This window comes from Neoarius graeffei, chromosome 27 (genome assembly GCF_027579695.1).
Source record: "Neoarius graeffei isolate fNeoGra1 chromosome 27, fNeoGra1.pri, whole genome shotgun sequence".
Taxonomy (NCBI): Eukaryota; Metazoa; Chordata; class Actinopteri; order Siluriformes; family Ariidae; genus Neoarius; species Neoarius graeffei.
This window is the reverse complement of record NC_083595.1, coordinates 39,225,966-39,245,350: the sequence shown is the minus strand read 5'-3', so window position 1 is coordinate 39,245,350 and position 19,385 is coordinate 39,225,966. Positions and strand designations below refer to the sequence as shown.

Here is a 19,385-nt window from a genome sequence, read left to right as displayed (position 1 = left end):
GTAGGTGTGAATGTGAGTGTGAATGGTTGTCTGTGTCTATGTGTCAGCCCTGTGATGACCTGGCGACTTGTCCAGGGTGTACCCCGCCTTTCGCCCGTAGTCAGCTGGGATAGGCTCCAGCTTGCCTGCGACCCTGTAGAACAGGATAAAGCGGCTAGAGATAATGAGATGAGAGTTTGTATGAAAAAAAAATAGTGTGCCTAAGACTTTTGCACTGCATGTGATGTTTTATAGACGTCCGTCTGGCACTATGACTCATCTCTGATGTGTTGATAATGTTGACTCACCTGTGTCCATGTTAGGGTTCAAGGAATAGTCGCTGGTCTCCCCATCCTCACTGAGGTAGCCTGGAGGAGGTGTTTCTGAAAAACAAACTCTTGGATTACTAGATGTGTGAGTTACTTATGAGAGTTTGTCTTGTTTATGAGTGCAGCTAAATACTGAACACTAACTCTGAGTAACCAGGACCTTTTACCTTTTGTTTGTTCAAAATGCAAAATTATTATGGATTTGTTCGCCACAAAAATATATACAGTAGACAGAATATTCTAGTGAGGTTTTTATTGACAATTATTAATACAGATAAGTAATGTTATGCTACACCTAAACCTAACCATCTTTTAGCTTTTTAAAGAGAAGGTGATTTTTTTTATTTAAAAAAAGATATCAGATAAGTCAGACCTGTTCCCAGTGCATGTTGGACTCCGGCAGGGCTGCCCTTTGTCACCGGTTCTGTTTATAATTTTTATGGACAGAATTTCTAGGCGCAGCCAGGGGCCGGAAGGAATCCTGTTTGGGAACCACAGGATTTCATCTCTGCTTTTTGCAGATGGTGTTGTCTTGTTGGCTTCTTCAAACCAGGACCTCCAGCATGCACTGGGGCGGTTTGCAGTCGAATGTAAAGCGGCTGGGATGAGAATCAGCACCTCCAAGTCCGAGGCCATGGTTCTCGACCGGAAAAGGGTGGCTTGCCCTCTTCAGGTTGGTGGAGAAGTCCTGCCTCAAATGGAGGAGTTTAAGTATTTTGGGATCTTGTTCACAAGTGAGGGAAGGATGGAGCGTGAGATTGACAGGCGGATTGGTGCAGCCTCCGCAGTGATGCGGTCGCTTTACCGGTCCGTCGTGGTGAAGAAGGAGCTGAGCCAAAAGCCGAAGCTCTCAATTTACCGGTCGATCTACGTTCCGACTCTCACCTATGGTCATGAGCTTTGGGTAATGACCGAAAGAACAAGATCGCGGATACATGCGGCCGAAATGAGTTTCCTTCGCAGGGTGGCTGGGCGCTCCCTTAGAGATAGGGTGAGGAGCACAGTCACTCGGGAGGAGCTCGGAGTAGAGCCGCTGCTCCTCCACATCGAGAGGAATCAGCTGAGGTGGCTCGGGCATCTCTTTCGGATGCCTCCTGGACGCCTCCCTGGGGAGGTGTTCCAGGCATGTCCCCCCGGGAGGAGGCCCCAGGACACGCTGGAGGGACTATGTCTCTCGGCTGGCCTGGGAACGCCTCGGTGTTCTTCCCGGGGAGCTGGCCGAGGTGTCTGGGGAAAGGGAAGTTTGGGCTTCCATGCTTAGACTGCTGCCTCCGCGACCCGGCCCCGGATAAAGCGGAAGAAGATGAGACGAGATGAGACGAGATATCAGATATTGCTTTTCTTTTGTAGAGTCCCCAGCATGACCTCCAACCATCCCCTCCCCACACACAAAGACAAAATATGCACTCTTACACAAACAGAGGCCATGCAGGTGATTCAAAAATTAAATTACAGTAAATTCAAGGACGCATTCCATTTCTGTGCAATTATGGACTCCTCTGCTGAACAATTCTTCTCTTACAGGCAGAGTGGTTTAGCCTTACATTTTTCAGGCAACATTAATCATTAATAGGGTGCTTATTCATCGAGCACAAACTAGTAGAGTGGGGTGTCTCCCATAACCCCGTATGGAAAGCATGAACCGGAATGGGACGGTACATGACAATAACGTTATGTTTTCTATATATTCAGGCGTTTCATACTTAACATCTTGTACTCACACGTATCACTGTTATGTATTCTTTGATTATCCAGTATTATTATATCCCGTCACATTGTATTAACGTTATATTCACGATATTTTCAATCGAAATTGATCTAAAAGCCCGGAACTCCAATTACGGAATATACCAGGGCGTGACGTCACAAAGAAATCCCGTGTGGCGGAACGAGCGCCATCCTGTTGGGATGGGCTCTCACTGGATAGTTGTCTCCACTTTTAACTGTCATGATGGAGATGTTGATGTGTTAAGTACGATTCGCACGGGATAAGTATTACCTATGGACCTCTGGTAATTCGCAATTACCCCCGCACCTCTGTGTTATTGTGTGGCGCATTCGGACGGGATAAGCAAAAGTCTGTAATTCACTGAATTTACAGACATTGTGACCGGATGTGTTGTAAGTTCACAGCATCCTGTTTCATCTTGTAGACAGTAGAGATGGGATTTATAGCTCTTTGATGGGATCCGCATCTTTGTGATCCGTTCTTTGAAAAGAGCCGTTCAAAAGACTGGCTCATTTGGCTCTTTTTAAATATTTATTCAGTTTTAAGAAGACAGCGTCTAAAGAAGCCAGATCCCTCTGCTTAGACAGTGACATCAATATTTCTGGACATACCTTTTATATAAAGCAACCTAGACTTACATTATTGTAACCCCTAAACGCTCATAAATAACCATTAAAAAACAATGAGGGCTTCAATGAATGTCCATGCAGAACGGCTTTTCTGTAAAAAAAAAAGAACCCACTCAAGAACATAGTTATCAAGAACGCAAGAATATTTTATAGAAAAACACTTGTTTTACAAAAATATTTAAGTCTGAGATACAAAATAGATACAACTACAATAAATATAACACAAGAACTAGTTATCACACAAGAACATTTTAATAGAAAAAAACAAACTTTCTATATTAAAAATATTGAAATTGTAACAAAAATAGATACAACTAAACAATCAGATAAATAGATAAAGTTATAACAAGAACACAAGATTATTTTAATAGGAAAAAACAAACTATTAATGCAAAAAATATATTATTAGAAAAATAGATACAAGTAGACAAACAGATAAATAAATAAAATACACAAAAATAGAACAAACAAAATGACGATAGAATAAATTAAATGAACGTCCGTGCAAAGTAGTTTTCCCACAATATTATCATTAATATCTCACAACAGCATTATAAACTATATACAAAACAATTTGAACTATTAGGCAAACAGATAAAACTTGAATAAATAAAAGACAAATGCTGTTTAGCCTACTTCTTGTCCTTGGGCAAAAGCTTTTTCATCTGAAACACAGTACAGAAAAAGAACGACAGAAAGAACGGCTCCCCCAGCTCGAGACTCGGTTCTCATCGTTCATGCCTAGGAGCCGTTCAAAAGAATCGGTTCGTTCGCGAACGTCATAACACTAGTAGACAGGGGTTCAAAATGCTTATCTGGTTCAAATACGGGATAGGCCTACTACCACTTGCCCCTGAAATGCTGTTTATCAAAATTTCGCCCGTATCCTCCATTATTCACTCCAGAAAAGTACAAGAGACGGGCGTTTAATAATTACAAACACAGACATGCGCATTCACACGGGACTTGTATTACCACTGGACGTCTGTGTTTTGCCGAAACACAGTAGGTAATTCGCGGCGGAATTATTACTTGGCAAATTACGGACATGGCGCATTCGCACGGGACTAAGAACTCAGACATTCTCTGTAATTATTCCGAATTACCAGAGGTCCACAGGTAATACTTATCCCGTGCGAATAGGGCTTTAGACAGTGGAGGAGGCGACTATCTCAGGTTAACATGCTTAAGAAGTGTGGCTCGGTTTGCAAGACCAGTGTCATCAATGTCACTAGTTTTGAAATTTGAAGATGTTCAATCCCAACCTGATACTAATTCCTGTGATGTGTTTGCCATAGCAAACTGTGTCAGTATTTTACATGGCATTGACTCGTGTACTGTCGAGTATGATATTAGGGTCATGAGAGAGCACTTACATACTTGTATGCAAAGCAAACTCTTGACCATGTTCCCACATAAAATCGTTGAGAAAACTGATAGATATAGAATTGTTCATGTAGAAAGGCTTTACTGTAGTTCTAAGTTACCAGAAGATTCAGATTTGTATTTTATGTGCAATGAATGTAAAATGTGGTTTCACACTGATTGTGGGTCATAAAACAGAAGCACAGAGCAAAACAGATAAGAACTTGAAATGTATACAATGTCAGCTGAAGAAATGAAAAGGTAGAGATAGGGGAAGAGGAAAGAAACTGTAAAATAGATGAATAAATAGTGGGTAAGTTATATGTTTGACAATAAAACAACTAAACAATATATTTTGTTTTTCTTCTAACTTTATTTATCATACGTGACGGGACGGGTTCATCTATAAAGGCGGGATGACTAATATAAGTACCGATTAAGAAAGTGGTGGACGTGACGGATGTCTCTGTGAAACCGGAACAAAAAAGGTAAGATTATACATTATGTAAATAAATGTCACAAAAATGGTATTGCAGGACGGAACACTTGTTATACATGGGACGGAACAGCATATAAAAACCCGGAAGGCAAATATAAGAAAATACGTGATGGTACTGTTCCGTCCCGTTCTGTTCCGTACCGGGTTATGGGAGATGCGTAAAGTAATAAGTTAAATTAATAATAATAATAAGTTAAATTTATATAGCGCCTTTCAAAAAACCCAAGGACGCTTTACAATTATAGACAAGGAAAGAAAAATAAATAAAAATAGATAATAAATAAATAAATAAATAAATAAATAAAAAGTCCACCAAGTAGGGGTCAGGATGTAATTCCCGTGGTGTAGCAGCCACAGTCCCACCAAAAGGTACACGAAAACAAGTCCCACATCTCCAGCACCGCCGCCGTGACGCCGTCAGCCACATCGCTCGAACACCACACCGTGGAGCCACAAAGCGAGCAGAGAAGCTCCGCCACGCAGAGCGCTGGTGTGTCCCAAACCGCCTGCACAGCCGCCACGACACCACCGAGCAACATCGCTCGGAACATCACGCCAAGTGTTAAAGCACAGAGCGCTGGACAACCATGATGTAAAATGAGCAGCGAGCTCGCTGCAGTCCACAGCTGGGAGCGCAGGCATCACCCACAGCGAACCAAGGCCTGGAGGGAACCAACGCCCAAAACTAGGTCCGGAGCTACACCACAACCAGCGGACAAAACACTCAAACAAACATCAAACTACACAAACACACAGGAAAAAAATAGAAAAAGAAATAAAATAAAATAAAAAAGCTCTGGTGAGAAGCGGCAGCCAGAACGCGCACGACGTACTCTCAACCGGAAACGTGGGTGTAGTAAGAGCTAGGTCCTCACTGTGTACCAAAAATGTCAAATTAAAAAAAAAAAGATATGCACCTGATATATATATATATATATATATATATATATATATATATATATGTTATTTACCAGCTGGAAGGTCCGTATCGTGAAATACCGTGACCGAGGTCTTGAAAGTACTGAGCGAGGCCCTCTGGGCCGAGGTCAGTATTCAAGGCCGAGCTCACGGTATTTCACCATACGGACCGACCTTAAGCTGGTAAATAATATATTTATTTTTTTCTTTACCAAATTCTAACAGAAAACGAGAGCGCCCGAAAGGGAAACCCGAGCCGAGCCGCCATTTTGAATCCTCATTCACGGCTGTAATGCAAATGGCTTCCTCCTCGGTATACAAGTGCACTTCCATGGCAGGAAAAAAACTACATTTTGCCGCCTATGTAGTCCCCTATTTATACAAATAGGAGTCATTGAGGATTCAGCCATGTTTTTGCTCGGTGTTAGCAAGTTAGAGGTTTTTAGCTTTCTCCTGAAATGTTTTCTTTTATTTCTTCTTCCTCAGGGCAGTAAAACTCGCTTTCACTGTGAAGACTGTCGTTATCGCTATCCATGCTGTAAAATTAATGCTGTTCTCCTGAGAAATGCTGGCAAAAATTTATGATTTTTGATAATCTTATAAATAAATCTTATTAAAAAAAGATAAATGTTGACAAAAAAAAAATGCGACTATGTTTGTTGTTGTGAACGAGCGAGTCGCCAGAGGTCCGTAACTGGGGTCCGTATCGTAGGATACGGACCTGCTCGCCAGCCAATCAGAGCGCAAGATTTGATGGAAACCGGACCGCGAAAAAAGTAAATAAGGTTATGTAACACCAAGAAATACACCCGATATGTAACGTAAGAGAAACACCTGATATCTGACATCATAATACACCTGACATGCGACATCATAAGAAATACACCCGAGATGCAAAGAAGAAAAACTTCAGCAGTCGATGCCTGCGCACGGACAGTTCCCAACTGCGCACTAGACTCACTACTGGTTTCAGTATGAAAGCAGAACGCTCAGCCTCACAACAAACACACAACCATGCAGATCCAAAGTCCTCCTGCTACTTAATGGAACCCGAGAGTCAGCTGAGGAGCAGAGCGTGAGCTGATGCTGAATTTACTGAGTAAAGAAACATCCGACGGTGTTCTAGAACCGCTTGGTGTTCTAGATGGGCTTCAGTGAGGCTGCAGAGCAGGGGTCTCAAACTCAACTTACCTGGGGGCCGCTGGAGGTAGAGTCTGGGTGAGGCCGGGCTGCATCAAGTATTCCACAAAAAAAAAAAAGGGTTTCAAGTATTCCCAAAAAAAAGTGCAACTGATCCAATCTTCTCAATCTTTATTATTAACAGTTCTTCAACATGAATGTTTCTTCTGAACATGAATGGGTTCTTCAGAACATGCAGCCTGTAACATGCACTTTTTGACGAACTCGCCTTCTTTGAATGGCTTTCCCGCCTTAGCAATCATCTCACTCAGCACGTAGCTAGCTTCGACTGCTGCGTCATTCTCTTTGCTTGCTTTCTTGAAGAAATCTTGTCGCCTCAGTAGACGTGTTTTAAGATCGGCGACCCGTTTCTCTCTCTCATCTCCCTGGTATTTTGCATACTCCTCAGCATGTCTAGTTGAGTAATGATGTCTGACGTTGTATTCCTTGTGCACCGCAACTTTCTCTGTGCATATAAGACACGTTGGGATGCCCCTGTGCTCAACAAAAAAATATTCCGTCTCCCACTTTTCCTGAAATTGTCTGTACTCGTCGCCAACCTTTCTCTTCACGGCAGGTTTTGAGAAAGACATGACTGGGGCTGGGTGACAGGATATATTTTCCTTCCACTTGGTGTCACTCCGGAATCACGTTTCAACCAAGTGACTAACGTTGCTAATTCGCGTTGGCTAACTTGACAACAAAACGCCACCGGAAGCTGTCACGAGCCTGAGCTATCTCATCTCATTATCTCTAGCCGCTTTATCCTGTTCTACAGGGTCGCAGGCAAGCTGGAGCCTATCCCAGCTGACTATGGGCGAAAGGCAGGGTACACCCTGGACAAGTCGCCAGGTCATCACAGGGCTGACACATAGACACAGACAACCATTCACACTCACACCTACGGTCAATTTAGAGTCACCAGTTAACCTAACCTGCATGTCTTTGGACTGTGGGGGAAACCGGAGCACCCGGAGGAAACCCACGCGGACACGGGGAGAACATGCAAACTCCGCACAGAAAGGCCCTCGCCGGCCACGGGGCTCAAACCCGGACCTTCTTGCTGTGAGGCGACAGCGCTAACCACTACACCACCGTGCCGCCAGCCTGAGCTATGGTGTGATAAAAAAAAAAAAGCCCAGGGCAAGCGCGGCACGCGTAACGACTTGGCAAAAAGGTGCGTTTGAGAAAAACACACGGGCCGCATTAACACTAAACTTTGATGTCAAGTAGGGGGCCACAAAATATCGTCCCGTGGGCCTCAATTGGCCCGCAGGCCGCGGGTTTGAGACCCATGCTGTAGAGGATGTTATTCAGAGTATTAGGCAGCCTTTTGAGTTCTCATTAGTACACACTTTGAATACTGATAAGGGTTTCCTTTTGGTTTGGACCTTCCTTGCACTTGACGGAGGATCTGAAATTTGCCGATGCTGCCAGGCACACCACAAAAAATACTGTATTTAATAATGTTGACAATAGGCTTTATTATAATCAGACCTCGTATGATAAATTTATTTCATTTGAGAGGCTACTAAAATATTTCCAGTAAAAGAAAAAAAAAGCATCTGATATGTAATATCTTGCAACATGATAAAAACCACCTGACATGTAACATAAGAAATATGCATAGTATGGAAGTTTATATGCTTGAAGCTCATTATACTGTATACAACCCCGATTCCAAAAAAGTTGGGACAAAGTACAAATTGTAAATAAAAACGGAATGCAATGATGTGGAAGTTTCAAAATTCCATATTTTATTCAGAATAGAACATAGATGACATATCAAATGTTTAAACTGAGAAAATGTATCATTTAAAGAGAAAAATTAGGGGATTTTAAATTTCATGACAACAACACATCTCAAAAAAGTTGGGACAAGGCCATGTTTACCACTGTGAGACATCCCCTTTTCTCTTTACAACAGTCTGTAAACGTCTGGGGACTGAGGAGACAAGTTACTCAAGTTTAGGGATAGGAATGTTAACCCATTCTTGTCTAATGTAGGATTCTAGTTGCTCAACTGTCTTAGGTCTTTTTTGTCGTATCTTCCGTGTTATGATGCGCCAAATGTTTTCTATGGGTGAAAGATCTGGACTGCAGGCTGGCCAGTTCAGTACCCGGACCCTTCTTCTACGCAGCCATGATGCTGTAATTGATGCAGTATGTGGTTTGGCATTGTCATGTTGGAAAATGCAAGGTCTTCCCTGAAAGAGACGTCGCCTGGATGGGAGCATATGTTGCTCTAGAGCCTGGATATACCTTTCAGCATTGATGGTGTCTTTCCAGATGTGTAAGCTGCCCATGCCACACGCACTAATGCAACCCCATACCATCAGAGATGCAGGCTTCTGAACTGAGCACTGATAACAACTTGGGTCGTCCTTCTCCTCTTTAGTCCGAATGACACGGCGTCCCTGATTTCCATAAAGAACTTCAAATTTTGATTCGTCTGACCACAGAACAGTTTTCCACTTTGCCACAGTCCATTTTAAATGAGCCTTGGCCCAGAGAAGACATCTGCGCTTCTGGATCATGTTTAGATACGGCTTCTTCTTTGAACTATCGAGTTTTAGCTGGCAACGGCGGATGGCACGGTGAATTGTGTTCACAGATAATGTTCTCTGGAAATATTCCTGAGCCCATTTTGTGATTTCCAATACAGAAGCATGCCTGTATGTGATGCAGTGCCATCTAAGAGCCTGAAGATCACGGGCACCCAGTATGGTTTTCCGGCCTTGACCCTTACGCACAGAGATTCTTCCAGATTCTCTGAATCTTTTGATGATATTATGCACTGTAGATGATGATATGTTCAAACTCTTTGCAATTTTACACTGTCAAACTCCTTTCTGATATTGCTCCACTATTTGTCGGCGCAGAATTAGGGGGATTGGTGATCCTCTTCCCATCTTTACTTCTGAGAGCCGCTGCCACTCCAAGATGCTCTTTTTATCCCCAGTCATGTTAATGACCTATTGCCAATTGACCTAATGAGTTGCAATTTGGTCCTCCAGCTGTTCCTTTTTTGTACCTTTAACTTTCTCAGCCTCTTATTGCCCCTGTCCCAACTTTTTTGAGATGTGTTGCTGTCATGAAATTTCAAATGAGCCAATATTTGGCATGAAATTTCAAAATGTCTCATTTTCGACATTTGATATGTTGTCTATGTTCTATTGTGAATACAATATCAGTTTTTGAGATTTGTAAATTATTGCATTCCGTTTTTATTTACAATTTGTACTTTGCCCCAACTTTTTTGGAATCGGGGTTGTATAATAATACATAGTGTGTTTCAAGGTCATGATGTTACACATCAGGTGTATTTTTTGCACTTTTCAACACAGAGCTGTTTCTAGATTTTTACTTCAACTGAAGTAAAATCTTGCAGCATGAATGAACCCGGACACACCCGCACACCCACACGGACCTGCTAACAGGTGTCGCACTTTTGACTCATAAGATCTTTCCTCAGACTGAACTTCCTGTTTAGAATAAGTTTATTTTCAGTAGCAGCAGTGCATAAACGGCCGTCTTGGAAATGGAAAGTGAACTTACTGTAACTGACCGCTTTTCCAAACCCTGAATTAAATACCATTCCTATGACGCAAATGCAAGGCACATCCCAAGTTACATCTGCCAAATGCACCACAGATTAGCCTTTTCCCACATGGACAATATTGTTTACATGGTTGGGTCAAGACCAGGAGCTCAGTGGTTTTTTTTTTACTATAGCCTGACACTGCCTTCACACTCAGTCCTGCAGATTTAATTCCAAGTAAATGAATATAAAACGGTTGAAGACATTTTTGTGGGTTTTTTTTCTAAAATATGCATTTTCTTTTTTTTTTAGCCTGTAAGAGTGTGAGTTTTTACCTACAGACCCTGTGTATTAATCTAGTATTTCAGTATTAATATTAAAGATGAACATGATATTTGGCTGTTACAGTAAATTTTGTTAGGTTTTGCCTAATCTTCAATCATTTTCAGAGAATATGAAAAAAAAAATACTGTAAGCCCACCTGTAACAAACATGAGCTAGCAAGCAATGAGCTGGCTAGCTGTTTAGGATGGGAGGAAGACAAAGGGAAGGGATTTCCAATTTTTATGAAGGTAGTGTAGTGATTTTCCTATGCCATTTTAATAGCTGGGCATTACAAACGTATCATTTAGAAGCTTACCAGGGTCATTTTTTCTTGATCGTGTACAGTGGTGCTTGAAAGTTTGTGAACCCTTTAGAATTTTCTATATTTCTGCATAAATATGACCTAAAACATCATCAGATTTTCACACAAGTCTTAAGAGCAGATAAAGAGAACCCAGTTAAACAAATAAGACAAAAATATTATACTTGGTCATTTATTTATTGAGGAAAATTACCCAATATTACATATCTGCGAGTGGCAAAAGTATGTGAACCTTTGCTTTCAGTATCTGGTGTGACCCCCTTGTGCAGCAATAACTGCAACTAAACGTTTCCGGTAACTGTTGATCAGTCCTGCACACCGGCTTGGAGGAATTTTAGCCCGTTCCTCCGTACAGAACAGCTTCAACTCTGGGATGTTGGTGGGTTTCTTCACATGAACTGCTCGCTTCAGGTCCTTCCACAACATTTCCATTGGATTAAGGTCAGGACTTTGACTTGGCCATTCCAAAACATTAACTTTATTCTTCTTTAACCATTCTTTGGTAGAACGACTTGTGTGCTTAGGGTCGTCGTCTTCTCTTGAGATTCAGTTCATGGATAGATGTCCTGACATTTTCCTTTAGAATTCGCTGGTATAATTCAGAATTCATTGTTCCATCAATGACGGCAAGCCATCCTGGCCCAGATGCAGCAAAACAGGCCCAAACCATGATACTACCACCACCATGTTTCACAGATGGGATAAGGTTCTTATGCTGGAATGCAGTGTTTTCCTTTCTCCAAACATAACGCTTCTCATTTAAACCAAAAAGTTCTATTTTAGTCTCATCCATCCACAAAACATTTTTCCAAAGCCTTCTGGCTTGTCCACATGATCTTTAGCAAACTGCAGATGAGCAGCAATGTTCTTTTTCCTTCAGTTGCTTAGAAGTTACCCTGGGGTCCTTTGTGACCTCACCGACTATTACACGCCTTGCTCTTGGAGTGATCTTTGTTGGTCGACCACTCCTGGGGAGGGTAACAATGGTCTTGAATTTCCTCCATTTGTACACAATCTGTCTGACTGTGGATTGGTGGAGTCCAAACTCTTTAGAGATGGTTTTGTAACCTTTTCCAGCCTGATGAGCATCAACAACGCTTTTTCTGAGGTCCTCAGAAATCTCCTTTGTTCGTGCCATGATACACTTCCACAAACATGTGTTGTGAAGATCAGACTTTGATAGATCCCTGTTCTTTAAATAAAACAGGGTGCCCACTCACACCTGATTGTCATCCCATTGATTGAAAACACCTGACTCTAATTTCACCTTCAAATTAACTGCTAATCCTAGAGCTTCACATACTTTTGCCACTCACAGATATGTAATATTGGATCATTTTTCTCAATAAATAAATGAGCAAGTATAATATTTTTGTCTCATTTGTTTAACTGGGTTCTCTTTATCTACTTTTAGGGCTTGTGTGAAAATCTGATGATGTTTTAGGTCATATTTATGCAGAAATATAGAAAATTCTAAAGGGTTCACAAACTTTCAGGTACCACTGTACAGTATGTGTGTATGTACATGTCCCACCAGGGGAATGAAACACAGTGTGTGAACAGGATATTAAGATTACAGTGAGGTACAGCACTGATTTTGATTTGTGTGTGTGTGTTGCTCGTCCTTGCTGGCCTCCTTGAAGTGGACTCTGCTAAACTGTTTCTCACCTCAAGTGCTCAGAGCATTCTGTGGTAAGAAGTGTTCTTTGAATTTTATTTGCTCTAAGTTTTAACAGCATGTTCTTGACAGGCGAAGAAGACAGGAATCTCATCTCATCCCATTATCTCTAGCCGCTTTATCCTGTTCTACAGGGTCGCAGGCGAGCTGGAGCCTATCCCAGCTGACTACGGGCGAAAGGCGGGGTACACCCTGGACAAGTCGCCAGGTCATCACAGGGCGGACACATAGACACAGACAACCATTCACACTCACATTCACACCTACGGTCAATTTAGAGTCACCAGTTAACCTAACCTGCATGTCTTTGGACTGTGGGGGAAACCGGAGCACCCGGAGGAAACCCACGGGGAGAACATGCAAACTCCACACAGAAAGGCCCTCGCCGGCCCCGGGGCTCGAACCCGGACCTTCTTGCTGTGAGGCGACAGCGCTAACCACTACACCACCGTGCCGCCCCTAGACAGGAATCTTATGCATTTAAACCAGTTCCTGGGGCAGTAGTGCTTTTATATTTTCTGGGAGATACGTACACAGAGTGAGTACAGTTTTGAAATTTATTAGTTTTTATTTTTGTGGTTACTGCCTCATATAGAGTCCGTAGCCACTCTGTCATCGTGTTGTACGAATTTAAGAATAAGTGTAACAGTCGCGCACTGTGCATGCGCATACAGGTGTTCCTATTAAAATGGCCAGTGAGTGTATACAATTCGGTTCACCATTCGAAATAAATAGACTAGACTAAAGAAATCGTTTTCAAACATGTTTATGCTTATTACAGAGGGAAAGTGCGTTCTTATTTTAAAATATACTCCAGGTCGTCCCCCTTTTCCTCGCCTTCTTCGGCCAGTGGTCCCACGTGTGATGTAGATGTGACGCACTTCCGAGTTGTTACGGGAAGTTGTTGAGAAAAGAGTATTGAGACCACTGAGCTCTAGCGCCGGGCCTTTTCCGGGAAATAAGAGTTTGGGTCATGGCGACAGCGTGTGTGTGTCAGCCTCGGTTTGGAGGTTTCATTTTCGAAAACTGTAAGAGGTCAGAGTAGAATAATATAAAGTACAGGCACTTGGTATATTTTACTTTTGTGATTTTTAAATTGTTCATTTTTGGATTACGCTTCATTTTTGTAGCTTCTGCCTCATAGAGTAAATATATATATGCTATATTTACTGTACGGACATGGGATCAGAAAACAATTTTATTTATAAGCAGTAGCCGCATGTACACAGTACCTATTTTTATTTAGTTTTGCAGTTTTTTATTTCAGTTTAGTTTTAGTTAGTTTTACAAGTGCATAAGTAGTTTTATTTTTAGCTTGAGGAATTGACGAGTTTTATTTTAGTTTTTTATTTAGTTTTAATTTTTAGGTATTGTACAGCCATAGGTATCCCATAATAACTTGAAAACAATTAGACGCCATATTGGTTTGCTGATTCTCATCATCTATCCATTGTCTGTAGCCGCTTTATCCTGTTCTACAGGGTCGCAGGCAAACTGGAGCCTATCCCAGCTGACTATGGGTGAGAGGTGGGGTACACCCTGGACAAGTCGCCAGGTTATCGCAGGGCTGACACATAGACACAGACAACCATTCACACTCACATTCACACTCACTGTCAATTTAGAGTCACCAGTTAACCTAACCTGCATGTCTTTGGACTGTGGGGGAAACCGGAGCACCCGGAGGAAACCCACGCGGACACGGGGAGAACATGCAAACTCCGCACAGAAAGGCCCTCGTCGGCCCCGGGGCTCGAACCCGGACCTTCTTGCTATGAGGCGACAACGCTAACCACTACACCACCGTGCCGCCCCGATTCTCATCATAGATATCCTATTTTATATATTGCATTGCTGACTATCAAGTCAAGTCAAAGTCCCTCTCATGCCAGAATCTGGTCTTCCCAGGCAGTCTCCTGTCCCAGTACTAACCAGCTCTTTAAGGCGTATGGGTGTGGCGCCGATCTCCGTTTCGACAGCCCTTGGCCTCTCACCTATACAGCTAGGGTTACAGTAGGGGACTAGTCCTCTGGTAATGCCTCGGTCACAACCGGCCGTACGTGCTCCTACGGCCGGTCTACGTGCAAAAAACGCAAGAAACGCACGGAGGGCGCGCGTGTGACGTGCTGATTTTCGAGCCGTAGACTGGCCGTAGAGGTTCTTTGTTATGTCAAACAAACTCTACGGGCGCTTACATTTTTTTCAGGTTGCAAGACAAACTTACGGCCAACGTGTGTCTTTCTCCACGAACAAAAAAAACGCAGTGATTTGGGAAACGCCAAAAATCGCACGGCCAAAAAATCGTACGTCCGGTTGTGACCTAGGCTTAACTGCAAGAATTTGACTTCCCCACTCGCATCTGTATTGCAGTGTGCCTTGCCAGACGGTAGTTGGTACCATTTTTCTGATTTTTATAATAAGTAGAACCCATGAGCTTCTGGCTGAGAGGCGGACACGCTAACCACTCGGCCAACTCGCGGTCATTGCTGACTCTATTGATGAAAATAGGTGTCTTAACACCGAAATAATTCTTGTCAATCATAAAAATCTGACCGAGGGTTTGTGATCACTCCGAACATGTCAAACAGTCGTGTCGGTGAGCACGCTTTTCATATGTTTACAGTCAACATGAATGAAATTTGTGTTTGCTCAACTAAATGATACTGGATATTATGACAGGTGAGACTATTATGTTTCATCGTAGGTCTGTCTGATACAGAATTCTCCTTTGTGCCTTTCAAATGTAAGCTTTATTGATATTTTTCAGTGTAACGAAGTATTGCTCAATTAAAAATTTTTGGAAAGAAATGGTGTTTGCTTGTCATCGTGGTGACTTGTGTCAGCTGTCACACCTGTTGTGACACTGAGACTCATCATCGTCGATAAGAACATTTAACTACATTTCTGAGCTGGGGAAAAGTCTTGATTAACATGCTGTTCCTTCATGCATGAATCCCTCCAGTACAGTTAGTTTGTGGTTAGCTATTTAGAATTCAGGAAGCTATAAAAATGTTGTACATGGGCTTTACCGAGCTCAATCGTCTTATCCGTCAGTCATCTAATCCTTTAAATAAATCTCTTCTACACCCTTCCTTCCATGCACAGTTCATTATAATGAGTCAGAACACATTATCATGTTATATAAATATCAGCGTACCGTATGAAAATCAGGACACCCAAACGCCAAAATACCAGAAATACGTATGTTTTGAACTTGAATTCTTCCTTGTGGAAGGCGAGAAGTTTTTTCTGAGCGCCAACATCTTTTTTCACTTGTTCCCAATAAGAAGAGAGTGTATGTCATTGATTTTATGTCACCGCTCTCAGCGCCTCAAGCCGCTCCTTTTCAGGCAACCAATCACACAGCGGTTAGAGGGTTAACATTTTTCACAATATTGTTGTCAAAGAAACAAAACCAACATGCAGCATGGGAGTGCTTTTCTGACGCTGGGGTGAAGCGATGGCAAGCTACCCAGCTCTGATTTTACCTGCATCTCATCTCATCTCATTATCTCTAGCCGCTTTATCCTTCTACAGGGTCGCAGGCAAGCTGGAGCCTATCCCAGCTGACTACGGGTGAAAGGCGGGGTACACCCTGGACAAGTCGCCAGGTCATCACAGGGCTGACACATAGACACACACAACCATTCACACTCACATTCACACCTACGGTCAATTTAGAGTCACCAGTTAACCTAACCTGCATGTCTTTGGACTGTGGGGGAAACCGGAGCACCCGGAGGAAACCCACGCGGACACGGGGAGAACATGCAAACTCCACACAGAAAGGCCCTTGCCGGCCCTGGGGCTCGAACCCAGAACCTTTTTGCTGTGAGGCGACAGCGCTAACCACTACACCACCGTGCCGCCATTTTACCTGCAATTTATTTTATTTTATTTTTGTTTGTGTCGCATTGTTCATTGTAGTTTTTATTTCATTCTCTTTTCTTTTTTTTGAAAAGAGTGATTTTTAAAAAAAATTTCAGTTAACAGAATTTTTCTTCATTGCGAGTTTAAGTCTTAATTTTCTTTAACTACATTAATCCTGGCATGTGCGCACACACACACACGCGCGCGCACTCTTGTACTTTTACCTGCAATGTAGTTGCTCGGTGGCTCGATGCCAGCAGGGAAGTTGGTGTTTTCAGGGATGGAGTGACTGTAGTCATCCAGAGGAGGAAACTCGCTGGGAATCTCAGTGTGCCGAGGCACCAGAACTGGTGGCAGGACTACAGACAGAGAACAGGGATACTGGTTATTAATGGACAACAAATCCCATATGACATAACCATATATTCATCTTTAAAAGGACAGCACGAAAAGCTTTGCTTTCAAGACAAGACGCCTTTATTTATCACATGTACACTCAAGCACAGTGAAACTCCTCCTCTGCATTTAACCCTTCTAAAGTAGTGAACACATAAGTGAGCAATGAGCGCACACACATACCCAGAGCAGTGGGCAGCTATGCTACAGCACCCTGGGAGCAGTTGGGGGTTAGGTGCCTTGCTCAAGGGCACTTCAGCCCAATCTTCAGGCCATGGCTAGCCCTATGCTAACCTAACCGCATGTCTTTGAACTGTGGGGGAAACCGGAGCACCCAGAGGAAACCCACGCAGACACGGGGAGAACATGAAAACTCCATACAGATAGACCCCGTTGGCCTCTGGGCTTGAACCCAGAACTGTCTTGCTGTGAGGCCATAGTGCTAACCACTACACCACCGTGCCACCCTTTCCAGACGTTAGCAATGTCTAGTTTCCAAACTAGATACATAGACAACCAAACACAATCATGCTACCTGATGCAACACTGTATGACTTGGTTTTAAGGTATTATTTAAGAAAAAAAAAATCAGGGACCCTTGGCTATACATACAGACCACCCAAAATGTAGATACCACTATATACAGTAGTATCGACATAATGTGTACATACTGAAAAGCGCTTTCTCTCAAGGTGGACACAAAATAAAAGGGATTTATTTTAAATCCAAAATAAAATGTATGAACTCTAATGTAGTTAATATCAGTGTGTGTAGAGCAAAACAAAAGTGTGGTGAGAATCAGCGTGGTGGAATGTAATGCAAAAAGAGAGGAAGAAGGAGAAAGAGAGACAGGCCCCAGCCAGGCCCGGTAACCTCTCTCCCTCTCTCTCCCGGCCCCAGAGCAGCACAGTCAGTTATAAACAAAGTCCGAGTTGGAGTCAGCCAGCCAGCAAACTCCCCCTACGGACTAGGAGGTAGTAGTAGTAGTAGTAGATAACTTTATTGTCTCCGAGGGGCAGTTGGGATTGCAGCACAATCACAAGGCACTTCATGACAGAACGTCAAACATATAACACAACACATAGTACATCCATCAGACACCAACAAAAATAACATTCATCACGCCTACAATGCACTATGCGCCATTGGGTATGGCCAAACCAGCTGGACGTCTAGCTACTTCAACTGATTTAAGGCTTTTATGGCTTGTGATACAAATGAAAATTTGGATCTGTTCTTAGTCAGAAAGGATGAGCAAAAACGATGCCTTGATGGCAGTAGTTTAAAAAAAAAACAAAAAAACAACCTGTATTACTGTAGGCTTCAGTGAGGAGTGAGGCGGGCGCGGCACGGCAAAGCCGGGTGCGACAATATACACTACCGTTCAAAAGTTTGGGGTCACCCAGACAATTTTGTGTTTTCCATGAAAAGTCACACTTTTATTTACCACCATAAGTTGTAAAATGAATAGAAAATATAGTCAAGACATTTTTCTGGCCATTTTGAGCATTTAATCTAGTCTGGCTAACGCGACTTCAAAGCTCTGCGAGCATTTGGTCTGGCAAAGATATTAAGCCCAACCGTTTCCCAAAGCGTGTGGTTGACCCGCCTCCCTGAAATGCCTCAGTTTGCTACTGGTCGAAGCCAGAAAAGGCTGTGACGAAGCTTAAACCAATCACATCACTCTTTCCTCTGACGTATGTGACGCGATGGAAACTGCTTGAGTGACAGGAAGAAGATAAATACCTCCAGGGCTGCTCTTTGCTCCGTTTTCAATGAGAACTTCCCGTTGAATGCTTTCAATACAGCATCTACCGCTGTGTCAAAGGCTTGCCGCTGCTCCATGTTCGTAATGTTTCTAGTGAATGAAGCGCTTCTGGCATAGATTCTGTAAACAATCTATGGCTTCCGGTCGCAGTTCTACTACGTCACTGCCTTGAACACGCCTCTACCCAGGGCCGTTGGAGATGCTCAAAGTTGATTGGCTCCCGATTTTTCGGGAGCTTGGAAGAGCTGGAGATAGCTTGCCTTGCCAGACTAAGCTCGCAACAGGCCCTCGTGTTGCGTCACACTTAGGATGGGCGGACCCAGGCTGCATTTAATCGACCCCACAAATGTGATGCTCCAGAAACTCAATCTGCTCAAAGGAAGGTCAGTTTTATAGCTTCTCTAAAGAGCTCAACTGTTTTCAGCTGTGCTAACATGATTGTACAAGGGTTTTCTAATCATCCATTAGCCTTCTGAGGCAATGAGCAAACACATTGTACCATTAGAACACTGGAGTGATAGTTGCTGGAAATGGGCCTCTATACACCTATGGAGATATTGCACCAAAAACCAGACATTTGCAGCTAGAATAGTCATTTACCACATTAGCAATGTATAGAGTGCATTTCTGATTAGTTTAACCCTCTGATGCAAAACATATGCACACCCCTTCTAATGCACAACATAGGTCAAAAATGACCCGCATTCATTTTCCAGGTTATTTCATGCTGACTGAGTTTTTCTTTGCTCTATCTTTTGAAATCAATTTATTTTATGATTTAATATTCCAAGTATTCTTTTTTTTTTTTTAAAGATATTTTTTGGGCTTTTTTCACCTTTATTGGATAGGACAGTGTAGA

At 42.7% G+C, this 19,385-nt stretch overlaps 1 protein-coding gene across 1 annotated transcript in view; it reads right to left on the bottom strand.

The window, feature by feature from the left end:
• smad3a (SMAD family member 3a) overlaps positions 1-19,385 on the bottom strand; it is a 112,603-nt gene that overhangs the window by 20,597 nt on the left and 72,621 nt on the right. The window contains exons 3-4 of the mRNA XM_060911691.1: positions 16,587-16,721; positions 288-362 (exon numbers count right to left, since the gene is read on the bottom strand). Coding sequence (XP_060767674.1) covers positions 288-362; positions 16,587-16,721 — 210 coding nt within the window. The remainder of the gene's footprint in view (positions 1-287; positions 363-16,586; positions 16,722-19,385) is intronic.